Source organism: Lissotriton vulgaris, chromosome 2_2 (assembly GCF_964263255.1).
Source record: "Lissotriton vulgaris chromosome 2_2, aLisVul1.2, whole genome shotgun sequence".
Taxonomy (NCBI): domain Eukaryota; kingdom Metazoa; phylum Chordata; class Amphibia; order Caudata; family Salamandridae; genus Lissotriton; species Lissotriton vulgaris.
Window position 1 is genome coordinate 191,348,987 of NC_141688.1, and position 22,030 is coordinate 191,371,016.

General features: G+C 42.0%; 1 protein-coding gene across 1 annotated transcript in view; it reads right to left on the minus strand.

Moving 5' to 3' along the window:
• PRMT3 (protein arginine methyltransferase 3) overlaps window positions 1-22,030 on the minus strand; it is a 777,462-nt gene that overhangs the window by 75,802 nt on the left and 679,630 nt on the right. The window contains exons 13-14 of the mRNA XM_086959509.1: window positions 11,515-11,565; window positions 11,229-11,316 (exon numbers count right to left, since the gene is read on the minus strand). Coding sequence (XP_086815635.1) covers window positions 11,229-11,316; window positions 11,515-11,565 — 139 coding nt within the window. The remainder of the gene's footprint in view (window positions 1-11,228; window positions 11,317-11,514; window positions 11,566-22,030) is intronic.

The window sequence follows — 22,030 nt, forward strand, 5'->3', positions numbered from 1 at the left end:
GCAAGGTTTTCTCTGGGGAAAACCCTGGACAGCCTGTGCTATTGTGGTTTTTGGTGGAATTTCTAGTTGAAGTATTGGACAGTGTAGCCTGTGGATATAGGCTGCATTATCTGTCTTTAAATTCTCTCTTAAGTGTCTATGCAGGTCTGCATGTTTTGACAGCTTAAGAGATTATTTTTGATTGCTCCGGGGTCCGCGCACATGGGCGGCACTATTCACTAGATTATGAGTATACACAGAGATCCCCTACTACAGAAAATGTCCACCACTGACACCCTTCTGTAGACTGTTGAAGTCATGGCTGTTCTAAGCCAGGGTGACCTGAACAGACCTACCAGATGGGGAAGCTGAGCCCTTTATAAAACATATAAATTAATAAAAATAAATAAATAAACATACAATTAATGTTATACAAGGCATCTGTTTGTAACTGATCCTAGAATGGCCAACAAAGTTGGTAACCAGCCCTCACAATTGGGAAACTGGCATTACTTAGAAACCCACTTAGCCACACCTACACAAATTCCATTGTACTCTGAGGAAACTTTCTCTCCTGTTAGTTTTTTTTTTATCTATGTGGCGATCGATGCATCAGTTTTATTTATAAAGATAAACCTATCTGGTTTTACTATATTGGTTCTAAATTTATTGCATATAGAATGAAATTGCCATCTTGCCTATGGAGGCAAGTCCGCAAGGTCTTGCATTCTTTCTCGAAACACAAGCAAATTCACTTAATATGCCCAAAATTGTTTCACATTTTTTATATCAATAGGGCTCACCTCAATACATACTATTCCACTTTATTACGCCCAGATTACCACTTAGAGTCACTATATTGCAAACAGCAGAGCCATTTCATAAGTGTGGGTTTTGAAGAACAAATTACCTTCCTTCACTAACGCACCTTCTGGTAGAGACTCTAGAGACTCTATTTAGCTGCAGATTCCTCACCTTTTGAATATTCCCCAGGCATTAGACTAGATCCAGACACTTTCAATAGTCCCTTTGTGTGCTGTAGGTTGGCATCATGTGGCTTCACAATGACACTGTTCTGCTCTGGAAATGCCATCCAGCTTCACTCCTGCACGATGACATCAGTTGCTTTCAATACCGTTCAAGCCCCAAGACATGGAGCCCCAAAAGCATGCCCTACAATCTTATTATTGAGTAGAATCCAAACACAAAATGGGAAGGAAGGGAGGGTCAATGAGGAAACTACGGCTAGATCGAGTCTCTTTCAGAAAGAGCTTAACGGAAGGTAAGTAACTTGTTCTTCTGATAGAGATTTCTAGCTGCAGAGAACTCACCTTTAGAATAGATGCCAAAGCAGTACCAAAGGGAGGTGGGCTGTGGAGGGACTCACACCATATGTTCCTGCAGGACTGAGCGGCATAGTGTCCTTCATGGTGGACCTGGCTGTCCAGACAAATGAGCTTCATGAACTTGTGGAGGGAAGCTATGTAGCAGCCTGACAAATTTCTAAGACAGAAATGACTGAAGGCTGCATTTTGGCAAATGTGTAGAAGATCTTAATTCAAAGCACAATTCAGCACAAAATGATATGCTTCTGCACAGCCTTGCCTTTTTTTACTCCAGCAAACCCCACAAAGAGATGATCGTCCACCCAGTGGTGTCTGGTACAATCAATGTAGAAGCTCAGTGCTTTTTTGGGGTCCAAGTGATGGAGTCTCTCCTCCTCCTTAAAAGAGTGAAGCGAAGCGTAGAACGTCAGCAGGGTGATGGTGCGACCGATGTGGAACAGCGTCACAACTTTTTGTAGAAATGATGCTCTGTTTTGCAAAACCAGCTTATCGAGGGAGATAGTGGTCTAAGGAGGATAAACTCATACGCCATGCTGAGGAAATGGTAAATGTAAATGTAAATGTACAGGAATTTATATAGCGCTAATCACCTAAAGGTCTCTAAGCGCTTGCTTAGGGAACCCGTCCTGGTATTCCCTGTGAGATAACCCCGGCAGGGTATCCGCAAGGTGAAAGCCAGGCATCCCGCCGCGAGGGGCCGTTGTGGAGATTAAGCAAGCTATTGCCCAGAGTCGCAGAGTGGGAACCCGTGAATCGAGTAGGCACCGGAGCGAGAATTATCGAGTCCATGGACAATTTAGGACTCAAGACCCCGCCGAGCCGGGAATTGAACCCTGGTCCCGGACTGACCGCTGCTTCCAGGTCTGCCTCCTCTAACCAGTGAGCCACACTTCTCCACTTCTTGAAGGTAAGGAACTGTAAGGAACTGCTGTGGAGCGGCTTGAATAGAGTGCACATCAGATAAGTAAGGAGGAGATTGAGGTCCCACTAGAGCATAACAAAAGGAGAGGGGGATCATATGCTGTTGCCCTTTCAACATCACTTCACCACGGGTGACTCAAATAATGAGGATTGATCAGGCAACCGTAAGAAAGATGAAGTAGCCTAAAGATATCCTTTTTTTTTTGTTCAATAAGTTTATTAAATTTTAAGAAAGAAAATAAATAATTATATATAATATAAAGTGATGCAAACAAAATCCATTGGTGCATTAGACATATTCGAATGAAGAACAAATAATTCCCGCAAGCAATATAATTGTGAAAAATAGAAAAAAACCATGAGGGGAATGTCAGTGAAGCACAATATTCGTACACAGTATCACTATTAAGAATGAAAGAGATGAAAAGAAAGAAAACAGAAAAAGAAAAGTAGAAAGGAGGATAGCAAGAAGAAGAAAAGAGAAAAAAGAGAGAGAATACAAAGGGAGAAAGAAAAGAAAAAGGCAGGAGAGAAGAAAGGGAAGAGAAGGATCCACTATCGTACTGCGAAAAACACACTACACAAATAACAAACATTAATCAGTTCGATGATCCAAAAGGATACTGGGCAACCAATCCCTTCGAAGCTAAATCCATGTAAGTGTTAAGAGCTCTCCAGACATTACTAGAGATAGTAGGGGTAAGACGAGCCACATCAACTGAAATATGTGCACTTCGTAGAAACGAAACCCATGCCCACCACGTATGATATGACATGGAAGAAAAAGACTTCCATTCCATAAGTATGACCTTAACAGCAACTGTCAATAACAGATCTAATAATTGCAAATCTAAGGTATCTAAAGGCAAAGGTATTCGAGAAGCCAAGGGGCCCAAAAGGACCATAGGAAAGGAGAGCTTAAAATCGGTATTAAAAATTAAAATAAGATGTTTATTTATAAGATCCCAGAAGGGCTGTAAGAGAGAACATGTAAAAAACAGGTGTAAATAATCGCCAGTAGCCAGACCACAGCTCCAACAGAGATCATCATCCTTCAACTTTAGTGAATGGAGACGCACCGGAGTCCAATGGAGAAGATTAATAGAGAAAAATTTAGATTGGGTTTAAGAAGGAGCGATCTTATCCCGTAGAGAAAGTTTCCCAATCAACTGCCATGTTTCTGGCGAAATATGCTCAGTAAGATCTTTCTCAAAATGATGTAACCACTTTTGTTGAGTAACAGTGTGTAAGGTAGATGAAGTAGAAGACAAAAATGTATAATTTTTGGTAGCCACATGACCAGATCTTAACCACAAAGAAAATAACCTAATAGTGGGAGAATTGGGCTCCAGGCGTACTTTAGAAAGAGCTACTTTAATTTTTAGAAAAGTGTAGAAATCTAAATTGGAGAGCGAGAACTGTTGGGCTAAGGAGGAGAAGGGTAAAGGATCATTGTTGGAATCATATAAATGACGAACTAACGACACTCCTTTAGAAGTCCAGTAAGGGATCAACGCAGGATCAATAACAAATTGTATTCTAGGATTACACCACATAGAAGACCACCTTGATTCATGAATCGGGGTTGTTACCTTTTTATCCACCGCCCTAACTGCTGCAATAGTATCCAAGATAATCGAGCGGGAGAAAGAGATAGATAAAGTGGTCATTGTTAAGAAGGAAGAAGTTGGTAAAGGAGATGAAAGATACTACTCAATGAACACCCAGGAAGGCGTGTGATCGGGGATAAAGGAAAACCATAAAGCACCTTGAGAAGCTAAAAAAGCTACCTGGTATTTCTCTCAATCAGGAGAATTACAGCCACCCATCTCATAAGGTTTCCTCAAGGAGTTATATGCAATTCGAGCCCTCTTTTCACCCCAGAGAAACGTAGAAGTAACAGAGTCAATCTCACGAAAAAAGGAAGGGGACAATTTCACCGGAAGCATAGAAGAAACAAAATTAATAATAGGAGTAATCATCATTTTTAAAGTTTGGATACGACCCCACCAAGAAATATATTTAGGGGACCAGGTATCTAAAAGTTGACGAACTTTGAGTAGAGTTTGCGCCTCATTATACGCCACCGTATCATTGAGAGTACTACAAAACCATATCCCAAGATATTTGAGATGTTTAGATTGCCATTTAAAGCCAGTGGAGCCCATATGCGCTGGGAAACAATAAGCATTTAGGGGGAACATCTCAATTTTATTCTTGTTAAGGGTATAACCAGAAACCTTAGAGAAACTAGCAATAATATCTTGAAGCGCGGGAATTGCTGAGACAATATCATCAGAAAAAATAAGAACATCATCCGCGTAAGCAGCCGTTTTTATGCAGTGCTGACCAAACGCAAATCCTTTGATGTCCGGATGTAGATTAATGAGTCTAAGAAGGGGATCAATAGCTAATAAAAATAAAAGTGGGGATAGAGACATCCATGACGGGTACCTTGACGAAGATTGAAAAAATTAGAGGTAGCCCCATTAACTCGGATGTTGGCTCTTGGCTGTGCATATAAGGACATAATCATATTAACAAAAGCATCACCAAAATTTTGTGCACGAAGAACAGCATCGAGAAAAGGCCAAGAAACCTTGTCAAATGCCTTCTCGGCATCCAAGGCAAGGACAGCAGTTGGAAGCGTAGAACGCTTAGGTGAACCTAGAAATGACAGAAAGTACGGATATTGTCTCTAGCAAGCCTACCCTTCACAAAACCCGTTTGGGATGAATGAACCAAAGAAGGAATATAGGATTCTAGCCGTTTAGCAAGAATCTTGGCAAAGATTTTGGCCTCCATATTAAGAAGGGAAAGAGGGCGAAAGTTTTTGGGATCTGAGACGTCTTTCCCTTCTTTTGGAATTACTACAATAGTAGCATCTGCCGCAATGCCCGGAACCGCGCCGTTGTGAATAAACACATCAAAAACAGCTTTAAGACGAGGAACCATAGACGAGAGAAAGGTTTTGTAAAACATAATGGGAAAACCATCCGGTCCAGGAGCTTTACCAGACCGAGTAGATTTGATAGCCTGTATGATTTCATCAGATGTAATTGGGCCACCCAATTTCTCACCATCCGCAATAGATACAGTTTGAAGAGGGATAGTTTTTAAAAACTCTTGGCAAGCTTCAAAGGACGACTGGTTCGTGGGGGTATAGAGGGAACTATAAAAATCCCGAAACACCTGAAGAATCTCCGCAGTCTGAAACTTTTTAATACCAGATCTATCAGTAATAGAAGAGATTTGAGAGAATTTAAAACTCGACTCCTGAAATTTTAAAGTTGTAGCTAGAATCTTACCAGCCCGATTCTTCAAGCGTAATCATTTAGATTTCTGGGCTTGAACCCCAATATGAGCTCGTTTGGTAACGATAGTGTTGTAGGAATATTTCAAAGTTTTAATGGATTGCAACAAATGTTTATCATTCGTACGTCAAAAAGAAGATTCCTGGTGTTTAATACTATCTGCTAACTCCGCAAGTTCCCTTTTGATAGCAGCATTTCTTTTCGCCATGACTTTAATAATGTGACCTCGGAGTGTAGCTTTAAAAGCATCCCACAAAACCACCGGAGAACTAACTGAGCCCTCATTATTAGAAAAGAGATGTTCAATCTCATCATGTATATCCTGAACTTGACCATGGTCATGAAGAACTTCAGTATTTTATCTCCAAGAGGAAGGCTTTCTCTTGGGAACTAGACTTAGGAGAGAAAAAGAAACAGCCGCGTGATCAGAGATAAGGATAGGGTGAATGTACGGAGAAGAAGAATGTTACACTAGAGACGAATGAACTAGGAGATAATCAATACGAGAGAAGCTAGAGTGAGAAGAGGAGAAGCAGGAAAAGTCACTCCCGGTAGGGTTATGGAGACGCCAAATATCTTGAAGATTTACTGAGGAACACATGTTTAGCAGTTGTTTATGAGCTCTAGGAGGGCGGAAAGAAGAAGCCAAACTTCTGTCCAGCACTGGATCAAGTGGTAGGTTAAAATCACCGCCAAGAATCAAATTACCATTATGCGAAGTAAGAGGTAATTTTTTTATAATCTGTTGCCAAAAAGAAGGATCATCAGCATTTGGAGCATAAATATTTAAAACATAGAGATCATTAGAACCATTAGACAATCTAGACAGCAACCAACGCCCCTCAGAATCATGTTCAGCAGAAATGACTGACAAACCAGATTTTTTTTAGAAATAAGTGTTATGACCCCATTCTTTTTACCAAGGGCATCCAAACACATCAAATCAAGAACCCATTCTTTCCGTAATAACAACGCTTCTTTATAGGAGATTTTTGTCTCCTGTAAAAACACTAAGTCCGAGGACAGAGACTTACAATAATCAAGAACCTTAGCCCTCTTAACCGGGTGGTTCAATCCCTTAACATTAAGGGACACGACATTCAAACCAGACATATGCTACCATGGAAATAAAAATCGGACAAGAAACATGATAAAAGAAATGAGACTCCTAATAGCACACACACAAATTACACACACACATAAGAACAACCACTCTCTACGCAAAAAGAAAGCAAAACTCGAGGATCCAAGAGGAAAGAGAAAAAGACAGGGAAGGAGGAGAAGAGGAAAAGAAAAAGAGAAAGAGTAGCTACAGAAAAGAGTAGAAATAGCAAAGAGACCAAAAGGACCATAAAGGACCAAACTCATACTCGAGGAGACATGGATGCAGGAAGCAAGAGGACTGTCGGGGAATGAACAAGATTGTAAGTAACAAACCTATTGAAGACAAGAAAAAGTATATGATAGTCAGAAGAGACAACAGAAGATGTAAAGTAATGCCAGTATAGAGCATAGTAAAAGAGAGAAAAATAGTAAGAAGCCTCTAAGCAAGACGGGAATATAAAGGCGCAATAAGTAACAAAATGAAGACATCGCGAATATATATGAACAAGAAATAATAATAGAAGTAAGGCAAACTAAATAGAGAACAAACAATTAATTGTGAAGAATAAGCGAATATACTGTATATGTAGCATACTTAGTAAATATGTAAAGGTAGAGTGCAAAAAATACGATAAGAACAACATCATAAATAACTATGAGCTATAATCTATAAACTAACAATATAATTCATGAAGGTAGAAGGAAAATAACGAACTATGTACATAAGCACATCATGAAGACATTTGAATAGAATGCATAATTAAGGCATACAGTAATGAAACACAATCAATAAGTGTAAGCAAATTGAGTAAGTGTTGTAATATTAAAAAACCAATAAACTATACCTATTAATATATAACCAACACAAAAATAAAAACAATACAAAAAAAACAATAATCAGAACGACGAAGAAATAAATATGGTGTATAAGAAAAAAGAAAAGACACTCTCTAAGGGTATACAGATTCATTAGATAGCCCTAAACAGAAAAAAATAAAATGTGATGAAAATGCCTAGGCATACAAAAGACAAAGGACCATCGATAAAACCAAAGATACGGAGCGGGCACGTAACTACATTAACTAGAAAAGACAATGCAAGAAGAGGCAAAAACCAACAAGATAACACGAAGTGGGGTAATACTACGCGAGGGGAAGAGGAAAATACTAAATAAGTCTGTCAAGACTATGATAGGACAAGAGAGCACCACATGAAGCAAATATCAAAGATAAGGACAAAGAACAATTAAAAAAAGATATCTCAATTGTACAAGGAAAATAATTGAAGTCACGAAAGAACAACCCACGTATACAGAGAGGTATACAAAGCAGAATGAAGCGAAACGAAAAAGAGAACAAAGAAATTAATAGGGAGGTTAAAAACTACATGGAACCAGAAAGATGGAAATACAAGAAACTAGGTCCTTAATCAGGTGGAATGAGACACAATCAACCTATGACACCGAAAAACAGTGACCTATTACAGCTAAAAGAAGAAACACGTTCCAGAAAAACAAAAAGCAGGAGAAGACACCATCTGTTATGTTGGAACTACAAAAAGCACGACAACTAAAAAAGAGGGACAAGTCCCATACAACATGCAGCACTGAAACAGTGACATCTTGTAGACAAGAATATGTAAGAAACCACAGAAGAAAAGAAACAAAGGAATCATGTTTCAGAAGGACCAGGAGCAGGAGAAGCGTCCATCTGTGATTCAGATTGATTATCTAGAAAAGAAGAAAGCTCGGAAGGTTCAACAAACACTCTAGAGCGACCATGGAATGTGATACGAAATTTTGAAGGACCAGCAAAAGAAAAGGGGATGTGCATGTCCATAAGACGTTTCCGTAGATTAAGAAACCCCTTTCTACGAATGACAGTGTCTCTGGCAAAATCTTGTGAGATAGAAATTCGATGACCCTTCCAAGTCACAAACTCGACCTTTCTCATGTGGGCCAAAATCTGCTCCGAATGCTGATGACGCAGTGGTTTGAAGATGACAGCCCTAGGAGTTGACGAGGACTTAGACTTGAACGAAGGAACAGGGTGAGCTCTCTCAATCTCAAAGTCTCTCAAAAATGAAATTTGTAGAGTCAGAGGAAGCCATTGGGATAGAAAGTCAATCATGGATGAGGCAGACTTCTCTGCGTCCTCAGGCAAACCAAAAATGTGTAAGTTGCTTCTTCGATTACGATCCTCCTGCTCTGTGAGATCTCTCCTCAAAGCCGCCATTGAGCGTTCCATTTGTTGAAGATTCCTTGAATGTTGATGCGTAGAACCACTAATGCGGGACTCTGTGGCATCAACCCTGACAGATAATGCTTTAAAATCCTTTCTGATAGCTGCTACCTCAACTTGCAATAAATCAGTAATAGTCTTTGTAGATTGCGCGATATCATGTACTGCTTTTAGACGCAATAAGATAGTATCCAAAGTGGCACTGGAGACTTTCTGAGGAGATTCTGGAGTGGGAGAAGTTTGCTTAGATCTATTTAGAGCTCCCTTCGAATCTTTGGTGGTGGAAGTAGGACCCATATTGTTAGCCATGAGACCAGCCCGCAATAAAGGACCAAAAAGTGGCAAACTCCCCAGGCTCTCTGACAGGAGAAAGCGTGAGGAGAGCAAGCAGACATATGACCACAGAATCACCGCAGTAAATGGCGAACAGGAGGAACTGAAAAGAGAAATGTCATAACGGCCTCCACCACAGGGTAAAATAGCAGAGCCTTCAAGCTGACCGGCAAACCTCTAAATCAGTTTGGGAAACACAGCATGTCAAGGTGGTCAGAAAAGCGCAAAAAGCCTCAGCTGAGGGGCAAAGAAGAAGAAAAAAAAACTCTGTTGTACATAGTAAATTATGTAAATGGCTGCAAGCAAAGTAATACTACAGTGTGAGCACCATGGGCTAAATAGAAATAAAATGTTACCTCATTTCAGCAGTTGAAATGTCCACAAGCCGCCACAGCACTTGAGGGAAAAAGATACGAGCGACGCCACCACGGAAACAAAATGGCGGCCGCTCTGAAAATCACAGCGAAAAAGCTTCACACTGAAAAATAGCAAGATTCTGACCACTTTAGTACAAGTAGCGCCCCTTAGCACAGTCACGGCATATTCCGAAGCAATATGGCAGGAGCGGAGGATGCAGCGTCTTCAAAAGGGATCCTAAACTCGTCCCAACAGCGCTGACGTCCCGGAGCTCAAGCGCGATCCGCCATCTCAGAGCGGCGCGCAAGCCACGCACCCACTAGCCTAAAGATATCCTTTAACATATGCCGGGCAAGAGAAAAAACAAACAATAGAACGTCAGACAGTCTGACCTGGAGGGTATGAATCTTACATGTGCCTCACCAAACCAAAGACTTGTCCCAACAATAGACGCATACAGTCTCTGCCATGATGACATTTACTATCTCTGGAGGAAGGTCGAAGATGTTCAGCTGTCGTCGCTCAACCTCCAAGCATGAAGGTGGAGTGTTAAATCCTGGATGCACAAACCTGCTGGGGCAGGAGATCCGCCTGGAGAGATGGCCTTATCGGAGGACAAATGCTCTAACCCAGGAGTTCTGGATACCAGACTCGCTGTGCCCAATCTGGAGCCGCTAGGATGACTTAAGATGGGTCGCTCCTGATCTTATTGAGAACTCGGGGCAAGAGTGTCATCGGTGGAAAGGCATACAGTAGTCAAGCGCAAGAGAGGCCTTGGAAACCCCAAGGTGCAGATGTACTGACATTGTGCGTTCTTGGCAGTGGCAAACAGATTAAGCCATGGTTCTACCCATTCATGTAAGAGAACCTGCGCCACCTGCAGGTGCAGATGCCATTTGTGATCTGCTAGGCATCAATAGTGGACTTCATCCGCCCTGGCGTGCAAAGAGCCTGCCACATGGTTTACTTCAAGGCACATTCTCTCATTGTCCAGCCATTTCCAGAGGTGCAAGGTCTCTTGGTTCAGGGGCTGTGACCCCACCCTGTTGGTTGCAGTACTGCATGGCGGTGGCACTGTCCATAAGCCCCTATGCCAGCCTCCCCTTGATGAATGTAAGTAGGCACAATGTCTTGCTTCTAGTGCTCATTTAGTTTACTTGCCCACACTTTTTAGAATTTTTTGCAGCTAAAAGGTAAAGTTAACATTTGCAACATGGTAACAGGATTGGCCAGTGGGTCCTTCAAAAGAGTGGTGTTTCCAAAGAGTGGCATTGATTCAAATGAGAGGCTCCATGACATTGTGTCTTACAAAAGGACAGCTATTGTACCGGTAAGGTAGCATCATAAGATTGAGAATGTCCCCTGATGTATGATCCTTGCACAAATCGACAAATATCAAGGCCACTTACAAAATAAAATGCATTAATGTAATATTTCCTACCAAGACTTTTATTTTCGCCCAGTCAGCACTTTGTGACTATGGGATGTAAAAATAATATTTTCTATTCTTCTAAACGCACTGTTAGTTATTCCCATTCCAACCCTGCTGCCGCCCTGCTTAGCAATGCCTGTGACATTAACTGGGTCCCATCTTCCCGCAGCAGGGCCTCGCCGCGCTCAAGACACAGCCCTACCTGTTTTCACTGCAATTGGATTGTCCAGCAGGAACACGGTCTGCTTCCAGTGGGTTTTGGGGCTCTGGGGGCCGGTGGAGAACAGGACCTGTAATGACAGGGTTCAGACGTCACAGATGAAGGCCACGCTTTTTAATAACACGCTACATTAACCCATAACACGAAAACAGTCAATCGAAAAGCAAAATATGCTTACTCCCAAACACCTCGGGGCTACACATAAAGAGAAACACGCATTACACCCTTACTAATTACATTTGAATATGTAAAGTAAAAAGGGACCCACCTTGTTATTGCAATGCTTCTCGAACAAAACGTCGAAGTAACCAGCCAGCGCCTAAGAAGCAAACACATAAAAAGGGGAAAATATACAGTAAGTGCTGCGTTCATGACACCGATTTCACTTTTGCAATATTTAGTTTATGTCATGAGAATAACACCGTGTTCGCAAATTTCACCAGAGTTAATTAAGGTTCCCTTGACAAAATTAAACATTTGATTTTTCATGGCTTTCTTGGGATTCGGAGGCAGATGGCAATAGGCATCGATAATTGATGCACTACATCAGGATTTCGTGCTCTCAAAGACACTACAATAGTAACTACATTGTTCCCTTATAAAACATCCCTTGTACATCAAGCTCTAAGTCCGTATGCGATGTAGTGACACAAATCAGGATTTTGTCACGTTTCGGTTTTTACCCTCGAGTTGCAAATATTTTTGGGGTTCATTTTATTTTCAAAGCAAACACATTGCACAATAGCCAGCAAAACCGTCTACAACCTTCCAGAATTTAAGTTGCAAATAACTTTTGGGTACATTGGTTGCTTTCAAAATTAAGGCCAGAAGTGTCGAAGGGTTTTGTTCAATCTGTGTTTAAGGGGAAATATGTTGATACATATGGCCCAAAATCTCCAACCGTGCTTCTACTCTTTCTTGAGAATGTACACAGAATGAAGGAGAGTCTGGGAGCATTATCAATAAATAACCATACATGTGTAGGCTGGAACCACTGTCAAGTTCAAGTTGAGTTTACAGCTCACCGTCTTTCCTTGGAGTGCTCACTCTAACAGTAAGGGCTTTGCATTAATGAACCATATATACCAATTTGAGCATCTCACATATATTGACGCATACCTCGCCTTAGCAGCAACCAATCCTTTCTGTGAAAAGTGTACTGTGGCACTGTAAACTGGTGGCCAAGGCCTTGAGCTCGTGCTGTGAGGGTTGAACCTACTTGTCCGGTGGCCAAAAAAATAGGTTCTGGGTGTCTGCGCTACAGTTGTTCTCCGAAAAGTGTAAGATGTTGAGGAACGACCAATTGCATTTAGCTGCACATATTATTTTAATTTTGCCCAAAGGCTTGCCATTTCCTAAAAAAATACGGTTGTCTCTAATACTAAGTTTCCATTCATAATAGCTGCAATGGTTTCGCCCTAGACATCCGCCTTACCCAGGGGCGTAGCTTCAGGGGTGTTTTAGGGAGTTTCTGATGAAGTGTTGGGGACGGGTGCTTTCAGTTGGGTATGGAGAAGTGTCTGTCGGATTTCACCAACCGGGTTGGCAGGCGTCTAGCAGGTTGTTTCTCTAAAGGTGTTCGGTGAGCTGCTACTTGATGACCTTCTCGAGGACATTGACTGGGAATAGGGAGAAGTGAGATTGGGCGGTAGCTCCAGAGTTCATGTGAGTTGATGGAGGGTCACTTGAGGAGAGGTCTCACTTCTGCTTGCTTCCATGCTCCTGGAAAGGTGGCTGTGGTGTGGATGTGTTGAGAATGGTGGTGAGTTGGCAGCTGGTATCCTTACTCTCTAGGTTGAAGGCAGTTGTCCATGGGTGATTCTTTACAACTTTATGTAGACATTTTCCAGAAGGTCCCCGAAGAAACCCCTTAGGAAGACAGAAAGTTGGCGTGCCACCTGACACATGGATGCCCCAGGAGCCAGGTTACATGCTCCAGAGAAGCCTGGTGCATAGGTGTGAAGGGATGTCTGAACCTTTCGTAGACAACAATGGGAGACTTTGAAGAAGATGCCTCTGGAGAAGACTGTTAAGGAGTCCAGTGGGATCCAAGGGTGGATTCTTGAAGTGAAGAACCTGCAAGCAGAGGGGACAGAGTCTATGCCACTCATAGGTGACCAGGAGGCACGGAAGCACAATGCCCACCAATGCTGGGAGGTTCAGAAGATGCAACGTCGACCTTGTCGCTGCAGCTATGAGGACCAGGCAATGCTGAGGAAGACCAAGAGCTGTGCACAATCTGTCCCACGTCGAATGTCGATGTCTAGGTGGTCTGTGTCCGGCGGGAGCACCAACAAGCCTTGGTAGCTGCAACTGGCATGGAGAACGAAAAGGAAAACATTGGGTCAAGCAAGGTGCAAGGGACTCATCAAAGGCAGGAGAGTCAGAGCAGGCTATGAGCAAGCAGGGGAGCCCACTAAAGCAAGAGAAGACCCTCAGGAGGACCCAAGCTGAAGGCACAGGAGTCACAACAGGACTACAAGTAGCCCACAAAAGCCAGAGGTCAACGACGCAGTAAGGACTCTGTTCTTCAGGAAGTGAGGTGCTGGAGTAACTTGTAGCCCAAAGACCTCTGGAGTACAGAGTCAATACGGTTTGGCAACTAAAGGGGTTTGATCCCAGCAGCCCCATCGAGGGACACTGTCCTCCAAATTGCAGGGAAGACAGTCCAGGCATTTAGGGAGCAACAGAACCATCACCTGTGTGGCTGAGCCTCGGGATGTCCATGGAACGTCAGGAGCAGGAGACCGGTCAGCTTCATTGCGGTGTCTAAAGAAGCAGGGGAGTGACTCCTTCACTCCAAGGGAGATTTCTTCGGGTGTCCTTGATGCCCACAAGTCTTTTGGAGACCCTAGATGAAGCACAGACACAGATGAAGAAGAACACTCGTAGTACAGCAAGACCAGGAGTAGTAAGATCTTGGTGCAGTCTCGGTTCCAGTCGAAGTCCTACAAAGTCCAAGTGTCCAAACGATTAAAGAGCGATGTAGTTTCAGGATTGAGTCTGGTCCCACAATGAAACCGAGGACACACCCACAAGGGAGCACTTAAGTACCCTTTAGAAAGGGATGGGACGACTTGGGGATCCTTCCCAGAGTAAGGGCTGGACAGAGGGTAGGCTACTCCATGCAAGGAGGGCACCAAATGTGTCCTTTAAAGCATTCTGGGTGCACTGGCAAGCACCCCCACTGTAACCCAATATATCTGTTTGTCCTCTTTCTACATTGCACATTTATATAATTGACATCTTAAGATTACAGTATGTGACATTTTTATTCACATATAACTCCAGACAATAACGAATACTTTACTGATACTTTATATACTAATAATTAACAGATTTGAAGGTTTATTGTTGAAAGAATGTTTTGAAAGTTTTACACTGGTGAAACATGTCAGCTGTATCATGAAATGTATGTCTTAATGGCTCTCTCTGAAGGGTCACCTCAAACCTTTTGCCTTCCTCCTACTCTTTTTGCTGATTTTCATTTGTTGGCTTGAGGGTTCTGGGCACTTTATCAATGGTGGCCAGTGCTAAAGTACATGTGCTCCATTCTCTAAACATGGTATAATTGGTTTACACCTGTTTGGTATATTTGATGTACTTGTAAGCCCCTTGTAAAAGGGATACATCATATACCCAGGTCCTGTAAATTAAATGTTTCTAGTGGGCTTTTAGCACTGATGTTGCCACCCAATAAAGTAGCCTCTCAAACTTGTCCCAGGCCTGCCAATACAGGGCCTGTGTGTGTAGTTTACAGTCGCTTCGACTTGGAATTTAAAACTACTTACCAAGCCTTAAACTCCCCTTTTATTACATATATATAGCACAGCTAAAGTGAGGGTGCTAACTAAGTTAGTCAAAGGTAGAACAAGTACTTTTATGTTTTGCATGTCTTCGTAGTGACAAACACTCTATTTCGTTATTCACTACTGTAAGGCTGACTCTTCTTATAGGTCAGCATTGGGAATTTCTTAATACACTTTCGAGCGGTTATTCTTGATCAGGCAGGAGTAGCTTTTTCATGTTTCATATGTATGGAATGGTAATGGACCTGCACAATTATACAGATTTATTGGAAGGTAGTTATAGCAGAAGTTAACAAAGTACTGAAGACGGATATTTCCCCAGACCCAAAATTTATATTGCTAGGAATCCCGAACGGCATGGACGTGGACAAACCACAACTGTTATAAAGCCCTCTAGGCATAGTGATAGCAAAAAGAAATATAGTGATAGGATGGGGAGACACAACCATGCCAACCTGCCACAAAGAGGCACACATTCAAGGCCAGAGGCTGCCCAAAAAAATGTCATAAGATATGGGGTGTCTGGAGGAAATACTATGGACTGGGTGTAACGAATGATACAAGCCAGACATGTCCCAAAAGAAATATAATGATATCAGTATACAAAATGCACCGAGGGGGAATGTTGACTTTAACACCGGGGAAGTAAAAGTTACACTGTGAGAGGGGGGGGAAGGGGGTTAGGGGAAACCCCATTGCAACATCCTAAATGTTCCTAGCTAAAATGTAAACGGAACTTTGAATTTATTATGGAAAAAATGAACCCTTCTAAGATGGCACTATGTGTTACAGCGCAACTGTAGTCGTGTTTTGTTATTGTTTAAGAACAACAAAAACAATAAAAACATTTTTTTTTTAAAAAGAATAGGACCGAGGTCTCCATCCTTTTTTTGGAATGAGGAAGTAGCAAGTATAACAACCGCCTCCTCTTTCCGAGTCTGGAATCCTCCAAATAGCTCCATTGGAGAGCAACAACCACACTCCTATAACTGAATGCACAGAAAATTTGCTGTAGTGTGACAGGAATAGCGAGGGGGCAGAAAAAAAGGCAGGGCGTAGCCATTTTAAGTGGTCTGCAAAACATGTCGGGTTAGATAGATCGCCGACCTGGGAGGAAATACTGATTCCACCTCCCACTGCAAGACTGATGCCTCTACTGGCCTGCAAGCTGCATGGCAGACCCACATCCACGGCCTTGGAAGGCGGTGTCTGTATATAAATAACACACAAACATACTTGAGTTTACTTAACGTCCCTGCTATCCATTAGTAGCTAGTACTACTTTCGGAGAGGTCTCAAAAGATTTTTTAAGAGGTCACCTCACCCTTAACTTATCAAAGCATGCCTCATCATTTGACGACCTCTCACACTGGTATAGGAACAATGCCACACCAGCGGACTTAACCGAGGGTAGCTACTCTTGACCCCAGGAGTTCTTAGAAATCTGTTGCCAGGACAATGTCTTGGGTCCTGTTGATTTAGCAGGAGAATACATTGTTAAAAATACCTAGAGGTATACTCAAAACCTACTTTAATGCCAAGTACCCCTGTTATGGTTAAAACATGGATGTTGGGTAATACCATGAAAAACAATGGATCACTTAACCCTTATCTAGTCATTTGTTACCAACATGTTTCAACCCCTATGCTAGCCTAATCAGCTCTTTGGTCTCCTACAGGGTCAAATAAAACCTTATAAATAGTAATTAGACACATAATGCATACAGGATAAATACTAAAACCCACCAGTCCCATCAGGCTACCAGAACAACCTAAATTAACAAAAAAGAATTAAAAGAGAGGGAAATGTTGACAAGTGATGGTCCACTCCTTCACTTACCTTGCAAAAACAGAGTGAAAAATATAATTTGATCTCAAGGACTTGCAATACAATTAATAAAAACCTACATACAAATTAACAAGGTGGTGTCACCCCAACCTAGCACCCTCAGTCATGTTTACACCCCATTCTGATACACAGGCCTCACTAATAGTGCATTTGTGTACAACAAGCATCTCGCAATAACTAAACGCACTTTGTTGTTGTCAGATTCGTAGCCAGAATTACCAATATTTTAGGAGGGTAATCCATATTGGTATACCTTATCTCAAATGCGAAATACACACAGTTTTATTTGGTTGCTCATTGCAGACTTGCTCCATGAAGAAGGATATGGTAAATCACTCACCCGCAGTATAAGATACTATGGGCTCCATGGCACAATGTGGGAGCGCCAACTTCGTAGTCACACACTGATGATATAAAGACAGTTAGCTCAGAGGGGCGAACCAGTGCAAGATCACCAATAACACTGTACCCTTCCTTTTGTGACATTCACGCAGATTTAGTGAAAGATTTATACTACTGATGACACAGCCGTGCCAGTCTAATAGTCGATCACCTTATTCTGGTTTCACACAGCTATGAATTCAAACTGAAAATTACACTCCCAACTCAGAAAGTTTAAGCAGCTGTGCAGGCGGCCATTTTAGAGGAGCATCTTCTTGCACAGGGAAAACAGATTATTGTAATTTCTACAATCAAGGTACTCCTTAAGCAAGCACATATGCTCTACACCTTCACAGAATGCAAAGGGTCTTGTTGCAAAATTCTAATGATATAAAATGTAAGTATGATCCTATACTTGTAGCACACACATTTTTAAATATCAGCAGGTGATACAACAAACTCCACATATGTGACTTATAGATGTTCTTTACAAATGGATCGGCACCTCCGGTGGCTGGCACTAAACAGAAATATTCCGCAGTTCATGCTGCATTGCAAGGAATCTTCTAAGATGGCAGATTCAAAGCACAATGCACACACTAAATATTTAGGCAACTCAACCGCACAGATAGCTGAGATTAACGGCCGACCATTACAGACCTTCAGAAAGCTGGCCAGAGACTTACTAAATGGCCATAGAGCATATAAAATGCCCTTTGGGATACCAATGTAAGTGTCCAAACTTAAGCTCTCTGAAAAGGCAGAGTCAAAGATTGATTCATCTGATCGAGTTTTAAACATTCATGTATTATAGAATATCTATGACATGAGAACAAATCAAAAGCGAAGAGTTTGCCTGACTCCGCCCCAGAAGAGAAAGTTGCGGTTGATGGGTAAGCTACCAAAAACAGGATAACTTGTCCAGGAACTCTTTACTAACCAACAACCTTTTGAAACATCAGAATATCTGTATTTTAGATTCTATCCTACATACCACCTGTGCCAATTCTTGTGGTAGAAGAAAATTACAATGTGATCCTGCAAGTATAGCTTGCTGAGAAGAAAAACCGGAAGGTATTGATTGATCACATAACAGCATCATGTGGCCTATTCTGCTCTGCAGCCCATCCACAATTCCAAAATGCCACCAGATAAGGCCAGCATGCTCTCTTCCTATTCTTTAGGTGCCTTAGTATAGATCAGCTAAGATGAAATCATCTGGCACATCCCAGGAACTAGTGACTCTGCTATCATCTGTCATCTAGTTCTCGTCAAGTATATCAATTTACACAGTGAGACCACTGCCAGGTACTGCTAATTGACATGACTAATACATTTTAAAGAAGTTTTATTTATTTTACTCATGTAGACAGGTCTGACCCATCGGCATAATATTATCTACAGCAGCCTGAGAACATGAAGAAAGTTGTGATCAATTGCCACAAGGGAATCTGTTCTGCCGAGTTTGGAACTGAGCTATATACATTGGCAAGATACTATTCAAGATGAAATCAGCTGGGGCACACAAACCTGAAAAATTGAGGGGTACGAGACATTGTTTTCTGCATATTTATAGCTATATCTTAAAATTAAACTATTCGACAAACAACTTTCATTGGCTCAATACTACAGGTTCAGGGTTTTAGTATATAGGAAGTGGTGGTGCGCTGCTGAATCACGTCAGTGTATGTGGCTCACAATATTAAGTATGGTGCTAACAGGAAAGAGGAAACCCTTGTAACCCCTTAATCTCTGAGGGAAACCCTACAGCAAACTAGTAAAACTAAATCCTGTGCACACAAACAATTTTACACAACTTTAGAAGTGTAGTCCCAAAGCAATGTATACAGTATTCTTCGGTGTTGTCTTAAATTCTTTGTTCTGTTGGACAATGCAGCCAGCCGACACGTGTTTTGTCAGGGAAATAGTGGTGCCCTGACTCATCAGGGCCCTTGGCCGGTGATAATTCCAACCCGGTAGGGCACGAGTGATGAACTATTACGATTCTCAAGATGAAAGAAGTCAAGTATCTGTACGGTGGGTCCGAAATGTGGTGTAATCTAAAATAGATTATTCAAAAGACTACAGGTAACATGAGACTACATAATTTGAGTGGGGTAGCCATAAGGCCACGAGGTAATAATTTTCTATGCAAAGTTTCTGAGTAAAGCTTCTGGGCCTTTGGCAAATGGACTGGATCCTCAGTATCCTTTGAATTCTCCTGTTACAGGGATAAGATATAGTATGTAGGTACCCAGTGCAAGTGGTTGATGACACACTCAGTGCTGTGAAGAAACACAAATTGAAAATAAATGATGATATGGATTTGAAAGGTTTCCTTTGAGGTACAAATCCCTCATAAATAATGGTTATTGCACCATTAATCTATGCAACCTTTGAAGATAAAGTGTCTTCAGCAAGAGCAGAGCTGTTGAAAGAACAAAGGAGGCAGGTGGTGAAATAATGCTAACTACATTCAACACCGTCAACATTGGTTTCCAAACTATATCTAAAAGGGTCTGGATGAGATATTTCATTACTTCTTCTGCTTTACAGATTATTGCAATATTTGCAATAGGGACATGCCCCACAACCAAGACGGGCACTGCAGACTCAAAGCCCAGTTGCCAAAAGATGCCCTGGTCTTTGTTTAATAAAACTGCGTTGTTTCTGCCCAATAATCTCATTGCACAATAGCAAATCACCTTTAAAAACCAGGGGGGGGAGGAAGGGAGGAAGGAAGGGAGGGAGGAAGGAAGAAATAGTCCGTTTGTGCTCCCAGAACCCAAATGCTTCTGTGCCTCTGACACTGAACTCAGCTGGCTGCCTAGTGACCAGGTGTGCACTATGCATATGACAAGTGATGATGACTCCGCGAGAAAGCGCATCCATCAGAAACATGATCAGACAGGCAATCCAAAGGGATGATGTTTGTATACAGTTATCCCTTTTAATCCATGAAGCCACTAAGAAAGGCACAGAGGACCACATCCTCTCTGCCTGACTATTTGTCTATGCTGCACAGAGGAGAGCTGTGTGGCTTCCTCCCTTGCAGACGAGGCGTTCTTTGGTCGACCTGACACGCCACCGGTTCTCAGGCTTCCAGTCTCCTTTCCTCGCTAGGTTAAGTCTCATCACTGCAGGCAACTTAAAGTTACATCGACATTTACTGTTGGTGGTGAGAGGGATATGCATGGGAACAACCAGATGAGGCCCCATCCACTGGTCATGGATGGGGGGGGGGGGGCTCCTGCTGATGTGAGATTCCTGCCCACCACTAAGGGTCATTCTGGAAGGGGTGCTGCACCTGCTGTCTCACGGTCCCAGAGTTCCTCGTACAACAAATGAACGAAGGAAGTTAGTCAAAGTCCAGCTCCAAAAGATGCAGCATGTCCTGAAGCTGTTTGGTCTGCGATTGGACGAGGGTGGAATCAGCATGTCAGGTGCAGGGCATGGTGGCTCTGCCCACCATGCCTGCTGCAGATATGCAAACCACACACAGGCATCAGAAGCAGCATGCACCATATAAGGAGGTGCAAGTATTTATTTTCTCATGTTATCAGTCATTTAATGTATATTATATTCTCTGGGATAGAATACCAATCGCGACTACGAGATCACATTGTCAATAACGCACCACGGCAACACAGAAGTAAAAAAAAATAACACTCATCACAAATAGAGGCTTTATCTGCAATAATGCCTTTAATATCTCTCTACCAACACACACCAAAAAATCATTAGGTTTCAGCAGTGTTCCTTTTACTGCAGCTTGTAAAATCACTGACTCGCTAAAACCGCCGATGCGGAAATAATTGCTTTTAATCCTGAGATTGTGAACGGCCAATAAAATGTCTGCTGCCGGTACACCAGAGGAATATCCGGCGAGCTCCTGCTGCAATGATTGACCTGCCTTCCATGATGCACGGGGGACACGAGGCGAAGGCAGAGCGGACAGGCTGCACTATTATTCGAGGCCTACAATTTCCAATAAGTTCACCCCGCACGCTCCGAGGACATCAGTCAAGGGCAGATCGAAAAGACAAAACAAATGTAGCAAACAAAATACACACTTCATGTGTGGGATATGAAAGGAGCCTATTGTCCTCGCAGTAATTTTCATTTTATTTTAAACAGTCTGAGTTGTGTGCTAGGGGCTAATTGCTCACCTTGGAACCAGGAGACTTTGCTCTGATCCCAGCAGCGTACAAGCACAACGCATTGTGTGATTCTGGGCTAAAAGCATCACCACGCTTTGTCTTAAGCTGTAAATGTGTGTAATATAAATATATTCAAAGGATTTTGTGATTGTGGGCTAAACGTGTCATTATACTGTGCTTCAAATTATAAATATGTGGGACATAAATAATATATATTCTAAGGAGCGTGTGACTGTGGGATAAACATTTCCTCACTCTGTTCCTGAAACTATGCAAATTTGTGTGATAGAAATATAATGTATGAATGTTGCCTGAAATTGTAAATATGTGAGATATAAAAAGCATTAAAAAAAGATGCCTAGCTTCCCAGGGAGTTACATGCAACAATATCTCATCATCAAACTCTGGCTACCGTAATCTCGCCTTAACTGAGTCTACAACATCTTTTGAGATGCTCCGGATACATATAAGTTCAAGACTACCTGGAGTACAATCTGTGCTATGACCAATACTAAACAACGAAAATGATAACTTTTTAAGGTCTGGCGTAGAGACAACTTTAGGTTTCACGCTAGCCTCATTTAA